General features: G+C 38.4%; 1 protein-coding gene across 1 annotated transcript in view; it reads left to right on the forward strand.

Moving 5' to 3' along the window:
• Positions 1–21,767, forward strand: part of TUBGCP3 (tubulin gamma complex component 3) — a 107,791-nt gene that overhangs the window by 56,971 nt on the left and 29,053 nt on the right. The window contains exons 12-17 of the mRNA XM_075563414.1: positions 3,714–3,824; positions 4,125–4,233; positions 8,856–9,045; positions 11,416–11,551; positions 12,408–12,476; positions 18,176–18,311. Of these exons, the coding sequence (XP_075419529.1) occupies positions 3,714–3,824; positions 4,125–4,233; positions 8,856–9,045; positions 11,416–11,551; positions 12,408–12,476; positions 18,176–18,311 (751 nt within the window). The remainder of the gene's footprint in view (positions 1–3,713; positions 3,825–4,124; positions 4,234–8,855; positions 9,046–11,415; positions 11,552–12,407; positions 12,477–18,175; positions 18,312–21,767) is intronic.

A 21,767-nucleotide genomic window follows, 5' to 3' on the forward strand; every position in this document is an offset into this window, starting at 1 on the left:
TAGGGTCGCTATGAGTCAACATCAACTTGATGGCAGTGAGTGGTTTTTCTGATTGTTTGGAAGTAATGAGTAGCCACTAAATCCTAGTTTTCTGTCTCAAGAATTGTTAACATGGGATATTTGAAATTCCTGAAATTGTATATGAACAATGTGTATTTTATGGATATGCGTGTAGCGTTAGGATGTATACATGCTGAGTGGGAGTGATCCAAGAAAAATCGATGCACTTGAATTATGGTATTAGTAGAAAATATTGAATGTACTAGGGGTTTCCAGAACAACAAACATCTGTCTTAGAAGTACTTGAAAACAAGTGTGGCAAGACCTTGTTTCATGCGCTGTGAATATATTATCAGGAGGGCGTAGCTCTTCAAAAAAGACAACATGTTTGATAAAGTGGAAGGTCAGTGAACAAGCGGAGGACTATCAGGGAGATGGATGGACACAGTGGCTGCAGTGATGAACTGAAACACAACGGTGAGGATGCCCCAGGGCCAGGCAGTTTCCTGTTCTGTGGTTTGTATGCAGCGCATCCCGAGTTGGGCTTGACTCAGCAGCAAATAATGTTCAATTATGTGTGCCCACATTCGCCTCCCTGCCAAGAAGATTTGTACTGTCATTCAATTTTCAGAAGGGCCTCTGGTAGTTAAGAAACAACATAATTTTATTGACTGCATGGTAATATTTTATATTACATATATTTTCATTTGGACAGATAGCATTGTATCATAAATGCAGTAAACCCTGTTGAAGGATATTTCATTCCAACAGTACATGGATACTTTTTTCCAGGCTTATCTATATTCAGAAATGAAGCCAGTTTGTGTTTTATTATAGTTTTTTTCAGGTTTTGGTAATATACTAGATTCATAATCTACATTAGAGTACTTGTATTTTTCTGTGACAAAAATGAGAAACACAGATCACACAATGATGGGGCATTTTGCTGATGATGCCCATTGGCATACCTGTTTGAAAAGGAACTCATCTTGTAAAAAGTGAAAATTCTTGATATTTGGTTAAAAATAAAGATTAATTTTGCTTTTAGATATCTTGCCTATAGAGATATGATCAAAAAATTAGAATTGCATCATTCTTTTTGTGTCAAATACATTGTAAAGAATAACCATTTTCTTTGATGCCTGATAACTGATCCCTTCGGTGAATGAGGGGGAGCTTGGAGTGGAGACCCAAAGCCCGCCCATCTGTAGGCAATTGGACATCCCCTTACAGAAGGGTCGCGGGAGGAGACAAGTCGGTCAGGGTGCACTGTGGCAACCATGAAACACAACTTTCCTCTAGTTCCTAAATGCTTCCTCCCCTCCCCCGCCACTATCATGATCCCAATTCTACCTTACAAATCTGACTAGACCAGAGGATGTACACTGGTACTGAAAGGAACTGGAAACACAGGGAATCCAGGACGGAAGATCCCTTCAGGACCAGTGGTGAGACGTGATACCAGGGGAGTGGGGTGGAAAGGGGAACCCATTACAGGGATCTACATATAACCTCCTCCCTGGGGGACGGACAACAGAAAAGTGGGTGAAGGGAGATGTCGGACAGTGTAAGATACGACAAAATAATTTCTAAATTATCTAGGGTTCATGAGGGAGGAGGGAATGCGGAGGGAGGGGAAAAATGAGCTGATGCCAGGGGCTTACTTGGAGAACAAATGCTTTGAGAATGATGAGGGTAACAAATGTACAAATGTGCTTTACACATTGATGTATGTATGGATTGTGATAAGAGTTGTACGAGCCCCCAATAAAATGATTTTTTTAAAAAGGAATAACCATTTATACCTTGTCACTTGTTGCCATATTTGAAGTCAGAAGGTTATCTGGGATCAGCAAGGTGAGAAGCACAGTGGACAGGGAGAAACTTCTCAAGCACTAATGGTATCTTGGTAGACCTAAGAAAAAAAGGACACTTAAAAAAAACATTTTATTAGGGGCTCATACAACTCTTATTAGAATCCGTACATACATCAATTGTGTAAAGCACATTTGTATATTCATTGCCGTCATCATTCTCAAAACATTTGCTCTCCACTTAAGCCTCTGGCATCAGCTCCTCATTTCCCTCCCCGCTCCCCCCTCTCTCCTGAACCCTTGATAATTTATAAATTATTATTTTGTCATATCTTTCCCTGTCTGACATCTCCCTTCACCCACTTTTCTGTTGTCCATCCCCCAGGGAGGAGGTCACATGTAGATCCTTGTAATCGGTTCCCCCTTTTCAATCCACCCTCCCGGTATTGCCACTCTCAGCACTGGTCCTGAAGGGATCATCCGCCCTGGATTCTCTTTGTTTCCAGTTCCTATATGTATTGGTGTACACCCTCTGGTCTAGCCAGGATTTTAAGGTATAATTGGGATCATGATAGTGGGAGGAGGGGGAGGAAGCATTTAGGAGCTAGAGGAAAGTAGTATGTTTCATTGTTGCTATATCGCACGCTGACTGGCTCGTCTCCTCCCTAAGACCCTTTTGTAAGGAGATGTCCAGTGGCCTACAAATGGGCTTTGGGTCTCTATTCCGCACTCCCCACCTCATTCACAATGATATGAGTTTCTTTATGATGATGCCTGATCCCTTCGACACCTCATGATTGCACAGGATGTTGTGCTTCTTCCATGTGGGCTTTGTTGCTTCTGAGCTAGATGGCCGCTTGTTAGCCTTCAAGCCTTTCAGGCCCCAGACACTGTCTTTTGATAGCCGGGTACCATCCATTTTCTTCACCACATTTGCTTACGCAGCCATTTGTCTTCAGCGATCGTATCAGGGAAGTGAGCACACAATGATACCATTTTTTTGTTCTTTGATGCCTGATAACTGATCCCTTCGGCACCTAGTGGTCACACAGGCTGGTGTGTTTCTTCTATGTGGGCTTTGTTGCTTCTGTGCTAGATGGTCGCTTGTTTACCTTCAAGTCTTTAAGACCTCAGATGCTATCTCTTTTGATAACTGGGCACCATCAGCTTTCTTCACCACATTTGCTTATTCACCTGCTTTGTCTTCAGCGGTTGTGTCGGGAAGGTGAGCATCATAGAATGCCAGTTTAATAGAACAAAGTGTTCTTGCATTGGGGAGTACTTGAGTGGAGGCCCAATGAAAAAGGACAGTTCTGTGGTGCACTTACTTGATTTCCTGCTACTGGCCGTTCAGATGTTTGGGTCATTTTGAAGTCAAGGTCTTGTAGTCATGGTCTATGTACAAGAGTTTTGTAGGGAAGATGGTATAGTAGACCCTTTAATACTTTTTTGGGTTCCAGACTTCAGAGGACAGGCACACCAATAGAAGAGAGTCTGCTGAGTGTTAGCGTGGACAGCAGAAACCACTTCCAACCCTCTAGCAGGGTGAATGGCTTTATTATGTAGGAAAGAACTGTTTAGGCTCTTAGATTCTGAAGCTTAGATCATTTGTGTTACACAGTTGAGCTCTGTAATTGACCTTCATATGAAGATCATGAGTCTTCAAGAAGAAGCTGTAGTTTACTCTGGTTATACATATTTGGGAAGTACATAATTCCATTTGAAGAGGTTTCCAGACAAAATACTTTTTAAACAAGTATGACTATATAAATGGGCATTTCTTCCCATATTTGAAGAAATTGGATTTCTGAAACCACTTAGATTTTTATACTATTGGATTGTTAATAATTATGCCATAAATAACACTTTTTAATGTTTCACTGTCATTTTTTTGTTTAGTTTTTTGTAGCATCGGATCCAACAGTTAAGACAGACAGACTATGGCATGACAAGTATACTTTAAGGAAATCAATGATTCCTTCATTTATTACGATGGATCAATCTAGAAAGGTAAGGCTGAAGAGATGTTTATAGTACTCTGCTTTCCTGATAATTGTGATTAAATTCTAAATCAGATTCTGTATCATTTTTGAATGTTTTAACCATTGAGGTGAATTTTGTATCAAACATGGTGGCATATTAATATAATTTTGTACTTTCTTAGAATTCATTTGCTTCTAGTAACAAGTACTTTTATTATTGAATTTTAAATCAGTAGCCAATGTGTAGCTTATGAATAGTTAAAACATGTAGAATTTGCCATTTTAATTTTATATAATGATCACCACAGAATGTTTTCTTTTTTTTTAGGTCCTTTTGATAGGAAAATCAATCAATTTCTTGCACCAGGTTTGTCACGATCAAACTCCAACTGCAAAGATGATAGCTGTGACCAAGTCTGCAGACTCGCCCAAGGATGGTACGCTAATGCTGCTCTTGTACTGCTGTTTTCTTCAGATGTGCTTTGACATTTTCGTAATTTTCATCTGAAGCACTTTTGTATGTGAATAATACTATGAAAATATGTTCATATTTTCGTATAGGATAAGGTAGTAAATATTAGAAGAGCTGTTTGTCCTTTTCAGTAATTTGCATTACTTGTTAAATAATTATTCTGAGAGTAAAGGACCAGTTTTGCTCATGGTAGCTATGCTTTGGGATTCATTCAGTAACCAGCATGTTGTGTGAAATTGTCAGCTGCTCTGGAAGCGCTCTTAGTTTTCCTTATTCTGTGTTGCTCCCTTGTTTCCCCATTTTCTCTCTGCTCCAGCCTCAATGAGTCCATGGTATGTTGTGTACTGGCTGACTGACTTTGACAGCTCTCCTGTCCTGATTATATTTTCTATTGATACTGTTTTCTTGAGTTATTCAACAAACTTAATTTGCACAGGGCATTGTGGTATCTATTGGGGAAAAGATACAAATTCTCTGGCTTCAGTGCCCTTATAGTACAGGAATGGAAATAAAAACAATAAGAAACACTGAAGGTGTTCAAAGGAGATGTGCAGATCAAGTGCAGCAGGCTGTTCCAGGCCAGGCAGCCAGGCCTGCCATGAAGGAATGGGTAGTACAGGCTTTCCTGGTTATGCCGAAGATCCACCCTAAATGTATTTTTCAACCCAAATCGCAGGCATTGCAGAGTAGGTCCATATGGTTCTTAACTTCGCCTTACTTTAATGTAGGAAAATGGGTGACGTTGTGTTAGTGACTTAAAAAGTAAGTGCATGTGCAACCAATGAGGAAATTGTGATGAATCTTTTGCAAACGTAGGGTCCTAAGAATTGGAATAAACTCAATTGCACTGAGTTCTTTGGGTTTTGCTTCAGTCTTTTTAAAGTGAGGGGAATTGTGAGTTGCGTATAAGTCAGAAGTTTATAACCTAGCAGTTAGCTGTAACTGAACTGATCCTTGAAGGATGGGTGGGATTTGGGCACAGGTCGCTGTGCACCACTCAAAAGAAGTGTTGCTGTGGGTAGAAGACTGTTTCCTTAATGGTCTTTGATCCGGACTTGTGGTAATTGATTAACTTTCCTGATAAACCCCCAGAGTCCTGTGTATTCTCTGTAAATTCAGTGTGGCCATTGCAACAGATTGTCAAACCCAGCAGAGACCACCTCAGCCCTGCTCTAAGAGGGATATTTGGTGTCAGAATAGGGTAAAGACTGGAGGGTAGAGGGATCGATACCTGACCTCTACTGAGTGACATGTGACCTTGGGCTGGCATGCAGTTAGATTCTGTAGCCTGATTGACCTGGATGGCCTCCATGCCGTTTCTTCATGCATATAGTGCATGTAGTGTGTGTATGAAACTAACATGGAGGGTGTTTGTAAAGACTAGATATATAATATACATGCTGTTTACATAAAATGTTAGTGAGGGAGTGACTAGAACTTGATAGATAAATTAGTATGTTATTAGATGTTTTCTTAATGGATATCGGTGAAATGGCGATTGTTAGGCAAGTATGAAAGATACTGTAGATCTTTCGAAAAGAAAGGCAGGAAAGAAGCGAGTTGAATACATTAAAATGTTGAGCATATGACACGAAGGGGGAAAACAATTTAGGAATCAGAGCAGATTGAGATAGAGGATTTTTCAGTTTGGAGAAATTTTAAATAGCTCAAAGTGTAGATGACTTGGAAATGCTGTACAGAAGCTACTGATAAAGACGATGACAGGATACAGAGATTTGGAAAGCACTTGCTTAAAGTAGAAACCGATGGTACAGAAATAACTCCCAACTCTTCAGTACTACTTCTCTCCCCACTCCTTTCAGCAGCTATTGCTGTTTCACGCATCATATTCACTGCTCCCAATAGCTGTTGAGGAGAAGGTTTTTCTTATGTGTGTATTGTAGCTGGGGCGATAAAAGATTTAAACCCAGAACTAAAAGTACAAACCCCGACAAACTTGAAAACCAGACTCACTGCTCTGGTGTCATTTTGGACTCCGAGAGACCCAGGAGGACAGGGTAGAACAGCCTCTGTGGGCGTCGGGGACTGGAACTGCTCATGGGGATAGAAAGCACCATCTTTCTCATGGGGAGAGGAACGCTGGCTAGTGGTTGCCACCTGCTTACCTTGTGGTTTGCAGCCAACAGAAACGTTTAATTCATACTGCTTATCTGACAAAATTCTTGAAGATTTAAAATTGTGAATAAAAATGTACATTTTAAAAACTGGGCGATTAGGTTACCTAAAACAGTATGAAACAAATAATTCACAGGGAAGCTCTGAATTTTATTAATTCAAATAGGCTGCTGTTGACTAAAGTTTGTTACCATTTTAGACCTTTTCTTTGAGATGACAATACTTGATACAGTAAAACATTACATACAATAAAAACATTTCTGAGGGAGATTACTTCTATTTTAAAAACTATATTCTTGACTTTAGGTGTCCTCATGTCAGCTCCAGCTCATAGGGACCCAATATGCAACAGAACAAGACAGTGCGCAGTCCTGCACCCTCCATCCTCAGAATTGTTTTGAGCCCATTGTTGAAGCCGCCGTGCCAATCCAGTCCATTGAGGGTCTTCTTTTGATAACCCTGTATTTTACTAAGCATGATGTCCTTTTGCAGGGACTGGTGGCTCTTGACGGAACCCTGATGTCTTCGTGCAGCAGTTCTTGCTGTGGGTTGTGACGCCTTGGGGTGTCGAATGACCCTTTCACAGGGGTCGCCTATGACCATAGGAAAACATATTTCCGATGGTCTTAGGCATGGAGACACCGCTCCTCTATCTGTCTCCAGGCGGGTCCGCCCACATGCAGATACGCCCACATACGGTATCCCGTGTGAAAACTGTTACCTATGCTATACCATGCTTCAAGACAAAATTTCCTGTATTTTTAATTAGAAATAAATATTTCACAATATATAATAACAGCTTTATGTTCAATTTGTAACAATGGAAATACATCCTGTATATCAGATATTTACATGACGATTCATAACAGTAGCTAAACTATAGTGATGAAGTAGCAATGAAAATCATTTTATGGTTGGCGGGGTGGGGGAGAAAAAGATGAGGTTGTATGCTCCATTAAAACTTTATCGTTTCAGAAACCCAAAAGAGCAGTTCTCCTCTGTTCCTGAGTCAGACAGCATTGTACTTCAAGATCATTCTTAAAGTTTATTTTTGATGATACATGCGACATCGTCCGTGTTGAATGTGTCATTTCCTGCGTAGTAGACCCTGTGATTGTCATTATTCAAATGGCCAATTGTAATCGATTTCTGTTCAATAATTCCTAGCATGTTAAAGTTGACTCTCCTTGAAAGAGACAGCTCTTCCCTAGTCATCTTCTGAGAGCTTTCACCCGGAGGGCTCATCTTCTGACATTGAATCTGACAATGAGTCACTGTTCTTCAGAAGGGTTTCCAGTGGCTAACCCCTCAGAAGTGGACTGTCGCCTCAGTTTTCATAGTCTGTTCTTAGTCTGTCATCTCTGAAACCTGGCCACGTGGGGTGACTTTGCTGGGCCTTGAAATACAGGTGGCATAGCTTCCAGCAAGCATCACAGCAATGTGAATACTTGGACTGATGGTAGTTACAGCGCTGTAGATGAAAGGAAAGGTTGCTGCCGCCTCCAATGCTCACATCAGTACAAGTCATCAAGTGGTCTCATGGCGTCCGTCAGGTCTTGCTTTCCTCTTGAAAATAGTGCATATTTCCTTGGGATACTCCAGTTTTCTCGCAGGCAGAAAGGCAAACTAAGCTACTTGTGTTGATTCTGACTGACGTGACCCCAGCCTGTGTGGGCAGAACTGCTCCATAGGGATTTCAGTGCTTCTGCCCTTTGAAGAGGTGGGGCGCTAGACCTTCCTCACCTGGGCTCACGTGCAGTTGGCATAGCAGCAGTAGTACAATGGGCTTTCTTATGGAGCAAGTTACTTTAAATAAAAAATAACCAAAAAATAATCCTAAAGTCTTCTGATACTTTCACATTTGCCAACTCAGGCAGTAGAAATAGACTTGCGTACACCTGAACTCCAATAGCTTCGCCTCTGTGTCTCACACTTGCTCAGTTTTGAGCACGTTTACCTTCTCTCTGAGGTTGTTCCTCAACACCGATCATTTTCTACTTCATGTTTATATTCTCTTAAATGAAAGTTTGAGTTTTATAAAATGTTTTCTATACCGTTGTAAATAAAGACTGTAAGATGACCTATTCTGTTCATCAACCCTATGGCTGATTTCTTTTTTATCATAGAGAAGAAACATGGTCATGTTGGTGCATAGAGGCAGCCATCTTTTTTGGTGACAGATTTTATTAAGTGTTTGCTAAAAAAATAGTTAATGCTTTCACATAAATGTCTTTTGTAAATTCAACTCTGTTAAGAGTTTTCGGTTTCACTGCATTGCCATTGTGCTTTGTATGCCAAATCTGAGTACCACATGGAGCTTGTACTTAGTCCTTCATTGATTCCATTTTACAGGCGCTGGTATTCACTTGTATGTACACGTTTTTTGCGGGTTTCCTTTGTTAAAATACAAGTAACATATGTAAGTATTCTTTTATCTTTTGTTCTTTACAGCTGCGGATTTATTCACAGATTTAGAAAATGCATTTCAGGGAAAAATTGATGCAGCTTATTTTGAGACCAGCAAATATCTATTGGATGTTCTCAATAGAAAATATAGCTTGCTGGACCACATGCAGGCAATGAGGCGGTACTTACTTCTGGGTCAAGGAGATTTCATAAGACACTTGATGGATTTACTAAAGTAAGGAAACTGCTTTGAATTTTATAAATGTAGGGTAGTGTTAACCTGAAAAGGAAAGATCTTATAATTCTAGAATATTTATTTGAAGAATAAATGGCTTTTAAAAATGAGTGGAATTTTAACAGAACGTATTTTTAAAATAAGAAACAAAATTTTAAAAATTTAAGAAGAAAAAAGTTAAAAGTTAATACTCCCATTTATTTTTGTTGGGGTGATAGCAAAGCGTATAAGTTACATGTGATGCTTTATTAATAGCAATTATTTATTTTCCTTGTTAACACGGATATTTAACACTTTGATATATGGCAAGTATATAATGTATTCAAATGAACATTTAAGTGTTATTTTGAAATTAACCAGGAAATAAAAATTTGTACTTTGAAACAATGTTCAGTTCTGTTTTTAGTTTAGAAAAAATAAAATAGTTCTACTCCTTCCGTCCTCCTCTGCTTCCCTGGCATGTCTCATGGTGTTTTGCATTTCATAATTAATTATGCGTCCTTCCCCTCACCCATAGAGATACAGACAGCTCCGAGTCACAGCAAGTTGTCCCCTGTCTGTAAAAATGATCCTGATCAAGGGTTGCAGCCCTGAGGCATCTGGGCAATGTTGGCAAGTTGAGTGCAGACATAGGGGCCACAACACATGACAGGGTGATTTTACGTGATGCTTTTATATAAGAGTAGCTTATACTATTAATTTTTTGCATTCCATTAGGACCCATAAAGACTAGGTTACCTTTAAGTTATACCAGGGCTTACCAGCCAGTTGTTTTGTGCCTTTGTTTCTCAAAGTTCATGTACATCGCCACACATGGGACAATGGAGATGGGCCCCCGAGTCCACATTCACTCAACTGCTGTTGGGTTCATTCCAGCGGAGAGCAGCCCTGGTCCAGTGTTTGTAGTTCAGTAGCTGTAGATTTAAAAATGGACATTTCTAGCATGTTCCTAATTCATGAGGACACTGCTGGTAGACAGACCACTTTCTGAGAACCACTGTGGTAAACACACGAGCTATTATATCATAAGTTATTATAGACTTCCCTTCTAACCACAATCAATCTTCAGTCTGAAAAATAATAGTGTTTTGAGGTACATGGGCCAAGTAGTGAAACTTTTTCTATATGCTTATGAGTAACACTCATTGTTAGATAAGTTTATAAAAATTATTTATCTGCTAAACCTCAAATGCTTTGTGATTATATTGTGCACTTAATTACTGGTCATGACATCAATACCTGTTTGATGAGTAAGTGCTGATGACTTGTAAGGGATGAAATGTACTTTAAATTTTATAGGGCTAAAATGTGAGTATCATTTAGGGTGTGGGATATACAAACTCATTAGTTATTATGAGGGAAAGTATGGATGTAGGAATTGACCCATATAGAGATTACCTCGTCATTTCTGGCTCCCTGATAGCATGTTTTGTTGTTCCTTTAAGTGATGTAACATTTGCCTCTTGCTGATTGTGAATATTTAGAGCATCTCAGTTTATAATAAAAAAAGTTTTTTCCCAAAGGTGTGTTTTGATTTAAAAATTTTGGTAAGTCTCCAGTTTGGCTCATTGAGAAAAGTTAATGCATGTCCTTTTTCACCTGGATGCTGCCCATTTCTCTCTCAGAGGCAAATCTGTTTTTCAAGGGACTTTGAATTGTTAGGATTTATATGGATGGACCAGCAGTTTCAAAAAGTTCCTGCGAAAGTGGAGTTAAAAAATAATGTTCCCACATAGTTTTTGAATCCCCTTTGCATGCTTTAGGATGAACTATACAATCTAAATTTGAGCAAATTTTGATCAGAGAAATGCTGTTACCGTATATACTTGTGTATAAACTGATTTTTTCATCACGTTTTTCATGCAGTTTTTGTGGTAAAATTAGGTGCCTTGGCTGATACTCTGATTGGCTTATACTCGAGTATATAACGTAAAGCCTTAGAAAAGCAGGTACGGGTGACCTCTATGATAATGCAGCCATCAGTAATCTTTCAGCATCATGACTTCCACTGACTATTTTCAATAGTTTATTAACTGAAGATCTTTTCCTCTTCCTATTGGAGCACATAAAGGGATTCATAATAACTTATATTACTCACAAGATGGTCTTTGAAAATTTTATTTGCTAATATGTATAGCACATGTAAATATTTTCAATATAAACGGAATCAAAAAAATTTTTCCTAGATATTAGTATAATGTTTTGCTTAGTAATTTCCAGGTAATACTATGAACTATATCCTATGATATTAAAGTTTTGGTCCCATTTTTGTTCTAGATTTTCATAATGGTAATGATTACTTTTTGTAGTATTTATATTTTAAGTTCACTGACAAAGTAACATTTCCTGTAACTCTAAAAAATTTGTTAGACCAGAACTTGTCCGTCCAGCTACTACTTTGTATCAACATAACTTGACTGGAATTCTGGAAACTGCAGTCAGAGCGACCAACGCACAATTTGACAGTCCAGAAATTCTCAAGAGACTGGATGTTAGGCTCTTGGAGGTATTTTCACTCTCTCTGTTTGAAATGGCACTTTTCTGGGGTAATTGATGTCTCAGACTAGAGTGTGGTAACTGGTGTTTTTCATGTTAGTTAATATGTAGCTGATCTAGTCTAGTGTTTAGAGTCATTATTGGGAGGCTGGATAGCCTGAGTTTGAATGCCAACACTGAAAGGTGAGATGTGAACTTGGGCAAGTCGCAATCATATTGGAACATCACTATCTCAGTTTACTCATATCAAAAAGATGATAGCGAAGAACGTAACATGATTGTTAAGGTTTAAACTCGAGAAAGTGTAGAAAATAAATTTCAAAGTGCTTGGTAGTACATATATAATGCTTAGTAAATCATAGTTACTGTTAATTGAGCATTTGATAGGAAACCCAGCAGATGCTATATAATGTTTATTTATCAAGATGGCATGTTTTTAGTTCTAGTTTGGTGTTAGGTAACTTTTCTTAGGGACATGGATATATAAACATTATTATTTACTTAGTTATAATACAGGGTCATTATGGAATCTGTTTTCTTAAAATACTGGCTTTTAAGGACTTGAAGAGTGTTATAAAACTGATTTTTTTGGTTGTATGGATGTGATTAATTTTAAATATGTAATTACAGTATTCATCAAAAATGTCTGTGCCTTCTAGCTCGAGTCATTGTCTAAGTGCTAAAAATATAGGAATTGACAAGAAAGATGTAATTCCCTGCTCTCCTACAGCTACACACTCAAAAATATTAATCAGTCTTAAGAGATTGCACGGTATTTTGCTCCATTTTCTTTGAGGAATAGACAATTACATGCACAACACTTGTAGAAAGTACTGTAGTTACCTGTAGTTTTGCTTTTTTTTCAGGTCTCTCCAGGTGATACTGGGTGGGATGTGTTCAGCCTTGACTATCACGTTGATGGACCAATTGCAACTGTAAGATTATTATGATTATTTTGTGTTGTGCACAGCTATGTGCAGTGCTGAGCCTTTTGCTGTTTAAGATCGGCTTCTCGACACCCAGGGTGTGCCCACTGAGTGAATACTGAAGCCAAAATTGTGCATGTGCGTTTTCATTAAGAAGTGCTAAGATGCTCTATTATTTTAATTATTCTCAAAATTATCATGTTTTTTTCTAGGGTAGAATTCACCAGTTACTTAACAAATGGATTATTCTTTTTGTTCCATTATTATAGTGCAGCAACTAATTTAGGATAATTTACAAGGACCTATAAAGTAAATTGTACTTTAGGGAATTGAATTTTTAGTACTTAAAATAACATTTGATATTTATTATTCATTTAAACTGATGAGTAAATAGCCTTGCTATTGTTCTTAGTGCTTTTACCATACATAAATGGATGTACTGTTTCTTTTAGCAGTTACCAAATCATAGAAGATGGACCAGCAGAGTTGTCTTTTTATATATCTGCAATTAAAATGCTCCTTCTTACGGCTAGCTTCTCCTTTCGTCACACTTGAATAAATTCTCATTGACAAAGATATCTCTCTGAATTGGCTTTAATCATTTTTATGCCAATTACTGAAAAGGCAAATTGCATTTTCAAACATCGCAAATGTTTTAATATTAAGTATAATAGTTTATCTTAAAAATACGATTCTACTCAGTCTTTCTGACCTCAGAACTGTTTCCCATGCCTCTCAAAATGTAAATCTTACCTTCTGTTAGAAGAATATTATAGACGATACTTAGCTTGTTTTACCTGTGGGTTCATAGCTGTGCCATCGCCAGATCTAGCTCCTGTGAAATGTTACCTATGACACTCATGTCTTACATGTAAATTCCCAGTGTTTGAACTTTGCCAGATTGTTGCGACTGTATTTTTAAGGTGTAACTTCTCTTAAATTTAATTTTTGTCCTACTCAAACATGTTGTCTGTTCTTTGGTTTATGTCCTAAGCAGTTTTAAATAGTTATAACAAAAGCGGCATTTTTAAAATTAGAAACTTTACTTCCGGCCTTTTTAGCATAGTGCATATTGTATATTATTGTCCTGGTATAAAAATAGCATAAGAAAGTCAATTCTATTGATTAGTTCATAATATGTGTCTTCATAAATAATATTGATGTAAGCACACGCGGGAAAGTAATTGTAATAAGCCGACAGTCATCTCTATACGAAATAGTGAATAATATTGAAGCTCTTGCTAGGGGTATTAAGTGTCTGCCATGCCTTTGGCATAGCAATTATTTGTATATTTTTATGATGGTAAACTTTAGATTTTTATAAAGCTGACTACTAGAAAGACCCAAACATAGAAGTTTGTACAAACTTAGGATAGAAATAATGTCAATAGAGGTCAACTTGTATGCCAAGTCCAGTAGATAGCTGCTCTTTGCTCTTTCAATTTTAGAGTTAGATTTGTGTTGGTTTTTGGTATATTTTTAACTTAATTGCTGTACTGATAATTATGTTATTCTATAACCAGAAATACTCAGACTAATACTAGAAATTGAAATACTTTTAATATTCAGAAAAAAAATTAAATCATGTGCAGTTGTATACAAACACTGGGAAGATAAAGAGTATTGTGTTAAACATACTTTTAAAATTAAAATTTGGAAGAAAGTAAGTTTGCTTCTTTTCCTTTTAAATTTAATTTTTCATTTGAAATATGTTCCTTTTCTACTTTAATTAGTTGGTGTTATCAGTTTTGTGTAGAATTTAATGATAATGGCCACGTATTTCCATAATCTATGTATATCATATGTAACATTCTGTTAAAATGTTAATTTCCCATAAATTTTGTGATCTAAAATATCAAGGAAGTTTTAGTGTAGGTCTAATTTGAAAAATTAATCTGAGGAATGGAAAGTCATAGTACTTAAAAATATTACCCAAAGTTTTAATTTTATTTTTTCCCAAATAAAGTTGTAGATATTAAAAAAAGATATGTAAAAACTTGTTCATCTTGTAATGAAGGGGTGGTGGCATAGTAGGTTAAGCAGAGCGTTGGTAACACAAACTCAGCAATTCGAGCTCACCAGCCTGCTCCTCAGGAGGAAATAAGGCTGTCTACTGCTATAAAGATGTCAAATCTCGGAAACCCAAAGGGGGCCGTCCTCCTCTGTCTTCTAGGGTTGCTCTGAGTGACATAGGCCCGGGCAGTAAGTTTTGTTTCTAATGCATCTTAAACTCTTTTGGAGAAATCAGTTATTTGATCCATGCTTGTGTGGTCAGTTCATCTAATGAGAACGACTGTGCACAGTGGTGGCGGGTTGGCGTGCTAACACAGAGGTCGGCACTTTGAAGCCACTAGCCCGTTCAAGGTGGGCAGGGGTGACAGTCTGACACTGTAGTGACTTCCAACCTTGGAAACCATCCCGCCCGGCCACTTCTGCTCTACCCTACAGCATCTGCCTGGGTCAGACTTGACGGCAGAAGGTTTGGTTGTAGTTTTCGTTACACAGCTTAAGATAGAATTTTGTTTGTTGTTTTAAGGTTACAGAATTTTGTAGGATAGACTAATATTAGCTGCAAGGGGATATAGAGAGAGTTTCTTTAATCTCATTTTGACAACTGGTAAGACATAATCCGTTTATTTCTGTCATTGATCCCCTAGAACCAGAGCAAGTGCTTAACTTTTTCATATTTCTCTCAACTTTACTGTAAGAGATGATTTGTAAGATCTTATATAGTAAAACTAAATAAATGTGATTGACATCCCCCCCTGTAGAAACGCAGTGGGATATGGCTATTACTTCTTACAGAGTTAATCTGCAGGTTATTAAAGTTCAAGGAAAAATGGAATTGGAAGATAATGAAATTTTTTAACAAACTTCTTCAAGTGCTTTGCATTTATAAAGAGTTGTGATTCAATTGAGATTTGTCAATCAGATCATTTTAAATTTGTTATTGGAGTTTGTTACTTAAAGGGGCCTTGTAACACATGATTTGTGTAGCGAAGCATCCTTTAATTTAGCCTTAAAATTATCTAACAAGTCACCCTATTTATTTGTAATTGCAAGAAGATTAATATTGTGAGTAGTATAGGAAAATGCAAAATCTCCAAAACATGTTTTTTTTAAACTGAACCTTCAAAAACAGTTGAGCCCCGGTGGCACAGTGGATTCAGCCGTGGACTGCTACTTGCAGGGACAATGGCACAGCCATTTGCATGTGCGCAGATTCAGAGTCAGGAGCCCTGGGCAGCTCCTACTCTCCCTTCCAGGGTTTCTGTGAGGCAGAGCCAATCAGTTTCTGAGTCTCCAAAGCAGTTATTCATGACTCTGGTTTAGACATCAAATAATAGTATGCACCGACCACACCAGAAATAGCATTCTCAGAATAGATAGCGCTTGCTGTGTAGGGAGAAATGACAGATAAAATCATGAACAAGGTCAAGCGCTAGACAATTAAATATTAAAATCTTAATGACCCACCAATAAATAAGTGTCCACCGAAGGTAATTAATGAGTCCAGTGAAAGAGGCTAGGTTTTATTTATTTGAAAGCTAGGTATTTAATTTTTTTTAAAACAATATAGCCTTATCACCTTGAAAGTACGCTCCATTACACTTAATACACTTATCAAACCTGCATTTCCTTTCTTGGTAACATTTTTCAAACTCATCTGTTTGGATGGCTGACAGCACCTCCCTCATGCTTTTATTTTCTTTTATATTTTCAATCATTTTGTTAGGGGTTCATACAACTCTTATCACAATCTGTACATACATCAATTGTGTAAAGTACATATGTACATTCATTGCCCTCATCATTCTCAAAGCATTTTCTCTCCACATAAGCCCCTGGTATCAGCTCCTCATTTTCCCCCCCTCCTTCTCTGCTTCCCACTCCCTCATAAACCCTTGATAATTTGTAAATTATGATTTTGTCATATCTTGCTCTGTCCGATGTCTCCCCTCACCCCCTTTTCTGTTGTCTATCCCCCAGGGAGGAGGTCACATGTAGATCCTTGTAATCAGTTCCCCCTTTCCAACCCACTCTTCCTCCACCCTCCCAGTATGAGGCTAGGCTTCAAACAGGTGAAAACGATAAACCACGACCTGAAGCAGCAGTACTGTGAGTACTGGCTCAGATAAGGCTGGAGAAGACTGGTTCAAGGGGTGTTAACGGGCAAAGCGCCTAAACTCCTGAATGCCTAGTTTAGTCCTGCTGATTCCAACTCCGATTTCTTTGGACAAGGGACGGTAATTTAGAGGTAGGCAGTTTCCAGTTACTATATTATGACCACTGACTACAAGAATGAAATTTTGAAGACACCTAGTAAACTATAAAAATGTACCCGAGTCAGTTATATGCCTACAATTAGAAATATCATTGGCCGTAGTTTGCCGAAAACTCTGTTCTCTGTATGCCGGATGCATACTTATGTTGGAGAAAAACATTGGAAATCATCTGGAATTAAAAATAGAAATGAACATTCTGTGTTCTATTTACTAAATCTGGCAACCTTATAAGGGAGGTGGCCATGAAGTAGAGGCTTAGCACAATCTCTACCTGACAGTGGCTCATCCTCCTTGTGAAATTGCTTTCCATTTACACTGGAAGGAAGTATTCAAAAGCAATAAATATATTAGAAAAATCAGGAGAATGTTTTTCAGTCTGAAAATTCTTTTAGGCTTTCTACCATGAGATTCACTACCATAATGAGCTATTGTTTCAGAAGAAAGTGTAGTCCTATCTCAGATATCCCTCGGTGGTGATTGAGGGTAGGGAACACATTGCTATGCATTTGGAATTGTACTTGAGTTCACATTGTAGACTAAAGTTAAACTAGCTTTAAAATGGCCACTTCATAAATTGATGAATAATGTTTTTCAGGTGCTGTTGAGTATGTGCCATCTCAGTGTGCGCTACCCCTTGCCCGCCCCCAACCCCACCCCCCCTAAAAAAAAGAATGGAAGCCCTGCTTGGTCCTCTATTATTCTCAGCGATATTGCTGTATTTGAGCCCATTGTTGCAGGCTTGTGTCTGTCTATCTTGTTGAAGGCGTCCTCTTTTTCACTTGCCCTCCTTTACCAAGCATAATGCCCTTTTCCAGAGATTGACCTACCTGATACCATGCCTGAAATACATGAAACAAAGACTCACTGCCCTCTCTTTAAGAAGCATTCTGTGTGTACTTTTTCCAAGATCTGTTTGTTCTTTTGGAAGGCATGGTATTCTTTGCCAAACCATAATTCAGTGGCATTAAGTCTTCTTGTCTTCCTTATTCATTGTCCAGCCTTTTCATGTGTATGTGGCAATTGACAAAATCAATGCTTAGGGCAGATGTTATGGCTGCAGGTGGCTTCTTTGCTATATATGGACTCGAAAGGGGCCTTCTGCTATGACTTTGCCTTTTGATGTCTTGATTACTGCTTCCACGAACTTTGATTGTGGCACGAAGTAAAATCAATACATGCTTTCCAATACTGCAAGTTTGCTTACACTATTCCTTGCCACATACATATTCAATAAATATTTATTTCATATAATGGTAACCTTTCTAAAATGTCTTGTATTAGCTGCTTGCACTTGCATGCTACTTAGAATTTATTAGAGTTGCCTTTTGCTGATTTTATTTTTTAAAAGGAAAAAATGAGACCTGTGTTAGATATTCTTATGCAATATAAAGCTGTAAACTTGTCTTCTGCTCTTCTTTTTAGGTATTTACTCGAGAATGTATGAGCCATTACCTAAGAGTATTTAATTTCCTCTGGAGGGCAAAACGAATGGAATATATTCTTACTGACATACGAAAAGGACATATGTGCAATGCAAAACTCCTGAGAAATATGCCAGGTAAAATAAATAGGCAATCAACATAAATTAGTTAAATTACACACTGTGTTAGTCCAGATAGACTAGAGAAACAAATTCATGGACACTCACATGTGGGTAAGAAAGAGTTTTATATCAAAGAGTAATTGTACATTAAGAAAACATCCCAGCCCAGTCCAGATAAAGTCCCATAAGTCCAGTATTAGCCCTTAGGTCCAATACCAATTTATAAAGTCCTCTTCAGACTCCCGAAACACATGCAATGGTTCTCTGAATGCAGGAAGATCACAGGTCAGTGGGTGGGAAGTCTTGTGGATCCAGTGGTGTTGTAAGCATCTCAATGCTGGCAGGGTTCTCCACGTGGCTCCTCCAGTTCCCAGGGCTTGGGGTCTATCCGTGTAGTGCCATGTGTCTTGTCAGTAGAACATCTCTTAGGGAGAGAGAGTTTATCTCCTGTCTCCAAGGAGGAATACTGGAGTGTTCCCAGAATCCTCAGGAGAAGGCCATGCCTACACAGAGGCCTCATTGGCTTCACCTGATTGAGAGGATAAACTCCATCCCTTCACTCTTAATCCTCAAATTGACACCAGATGATGTAACTACCACATGCACTAACCTTACATAGATTTACCAGAACATTATGGTTTTCAGCTACTCAGATAATTATTTTATTGTTAGATGTCAAGTTGGTTCCGACTTAGAGAAACCTCATATATGACGGAATGAAACACTGCCCAGTCTTATGTTATGCTCAACAGTATTGCTGTGTTTGAGCCTATTGTTGCAGCCATTTTGTGAGTTCATGTTTCATTTGCCTACCCTCTACTTTAGCAAACATGTCTTTCTCAATAGTTTGGCCCCTATGATAACAGGTCCAAATGCATAAGATGAAACTCACTGTCCTTAATTTGAAGGAGCGTTTTCCATATTCAGTGTTCTTTGCCAAACATCACAATTCAAAGGCATGAATTTTTCTTCAGTCGTAATTCATTGTCCAGTTTTTTTTTCATGTACATGAGGTGATTGAAAATACCATAGCTTCTATCAGGTGTATCTTAGTCCTTAAACTGACATCTGAGATCTGTTACACTTTGAAAAGCAGTTTTGTGCAGCAGATAAGCCCAATGCAATGTGCTATTGGATTTCGTGACTGCTGATTCTATTGGTGTTGGTTGTGGATCTGAGTAAATTGAAATTCTTGATAATTTCAGTCTTTTCTCCATTTATCATTTTGTTGCTTACTGTCCCAGTTATGAGGATTTTTGTTTAGAGTATGTTGAGGTGTAATTCATATTCAAACCTATAATCTTAGATCATGAGCATTAAGTGCTTTAAAACTTCTTTACTTTCAGCAAACAAGGTTGAGTCATCTGCATATTGCAGATGGTTAATGAGCCTTCCTCTGAACCTGATGGCATGATCTGTTTTCTTCTGCTTCAACTTGTGGGATGATTTGCTCAGCATCCAGATTGAGTAACATGGTGAAAGACACAACCCTGATGCACAGCTCTCCAGATTTTAAACCTCAGAGTATCGCCTTGTTCTGGTAGAATGACTGCTTGTTGGTCTGTGCACAGGTTTCCCATGAGTACAGTTAAGTGATCTGGAAATCTCATTATTCACAATGATTTTGAAAGTTTGTTAAGATTTATATACCTGATTGCCTTTCCGTAGCAAATAAAACAGGTAAAAATGTTTCGGGTAATTTCTGCTTTTAGTCAAGATATATCTGATATCAGCAAGATTATCTTTCATTCCACATTCTCTTCTGTGTCTGGTTTGAATTTTTGACAGTTTCTTGTCAATGTTCTGCTGTGATCATCTTTGAATGCTCTTACCCAAATTTTACTTCTGTGTTACATTAATGATGTTGTTCCATAATTTCCTCATTCTGCTAGACTCTTTGGAGTTCTGCAAGAATATGGATGAATGTCTTCCCATTGGTGGCCATGTAGCTTTTTTCCTAAATTTCTGGCCTGGATGAGTTGGTGCTTTTAGTGCTTCATCGACCTGCTGACACATTACAACTGGTGTTCTGTCAGTGGTATTCTGGAGCCCTGTTGTTCACTTATGTTTTCAGTGTTGCTTGGACTTCCTTCAGCATTAGTAGATCTCAACCTGTGGGTCAGGATCCTTTTGGACATGGGACCCCTTTCACAGGGATTGCTCTATTCATAACAGTAGCAAAAAGACAGTTATGAAGTAACAACAAAAATAATTTTATGGTTGGGGGGGTCACGGCATTAGGAAGATTGAGAAGCACTGTTCTAGATCATACGCTACCTCCTGAAATGGTGAAGTGCCCACTTCTTCTTGGAGTTGGTGACCCTGTGTGTGTATTCCTGTATTCCCCCATCTTCTTTTGTTGCTTCTTGGCTTCAGTCAATCTTTTGCTTATACAATCCTTCAATATTGCGACTAAAACTTGAAATGTTTTTCAAATTTTTCAGCTTGAAAAGTGCCAAGCACATGCTTCCATTTTTGTTTCCGCACTTCAGGTCTTTGTACATTTCATCATAATGCTTCCCTTTGTCTCCTGGGGCGGCCCGCGGACGTTGCTGCTCAGCTCTTTTCGTCTTCAGTTACCTCTACTCCTTTTCGCGTCTCGGTGCTCTGGAGAAAGCGTCCGGATCTCTGCTGGCGCCCGTCGCTGATCTTTACTGATCTTTTACTTCATGTGTGATGTTCTTTGTCACTTCATAACTCATGAGCTCTCTCATTAGTGCTTAGGGCATCAGATCTATTGTTGAGATGGTCTCTGAATTAGATGGGATATACGCAAGATTGTATTTTGGCCCTCATGGACTTCGTTTCTTTATCTTCGACTTGAATTACGAACACTTTGATTTCTCTGCATTCCATTTGGCAAATTTCCATGTGTTTACTTGTCATTGATGTTGTTGAGAAATACTATTTGAAATGAACAGATCTTTCGTGCAATATTCTATTGTTTAATCATGTATTTCTGTTTTTAAGGCCATATTTTTCTTTTTAAATCATTTTACTGGGGGCTCATACAACTCTTACTACACATTTGTTGCCATCATCATTCTCAAATATTTGCTTTCTACTTGAGCCCTTGGTATCAGCTCCTCATTCCCCCCTCCCAAAACCTTGATAATTTCTAAATTATTATTATTTTTTCATGTCTTTAACTGACCGATGTCTCCCTTCACCCACTTTTTTCTTGTCCTTCCCCCAGGGAGGGGGTTATAGGTAGATCACTGTGATCAATTCCCATTCCTCCCCCACCTTCTGCTTCCCCTCCTGGTATTGCTATTCTCATTTTTGGTCCTGAGGGGTTAATCTGTCCTGGATTCCCTGTGTTGCCAGCTCTTATCTGTACCCGTGTACATGCTCTGGTTAGCTGGATTTCTAAGGTAGAATTGCAATCTTGATAGTGGGCGGGGGAAGAAGCATTAAAGAACTAGAGGAAAGTTGTATGTGTCATCAGTGCTGTACCGCACCCTGACTGGC

This window comes from Tenrec ecaudatus, chromosome 11, assembly GCF_050624435.1.
Source record: "Tenrec ecaudatus isolate mTenEca1 chromosome 11, mTenEca1.hap1, whole genome shotgun sequence".
NCBI classification, from domain to species: domain Eukaryota; kingdom Metazoa; phylum Chordata; class Mammalia; order Afrosoricida; family Tenrecidae; genus Tenrec; species Tenrec ecaudatus.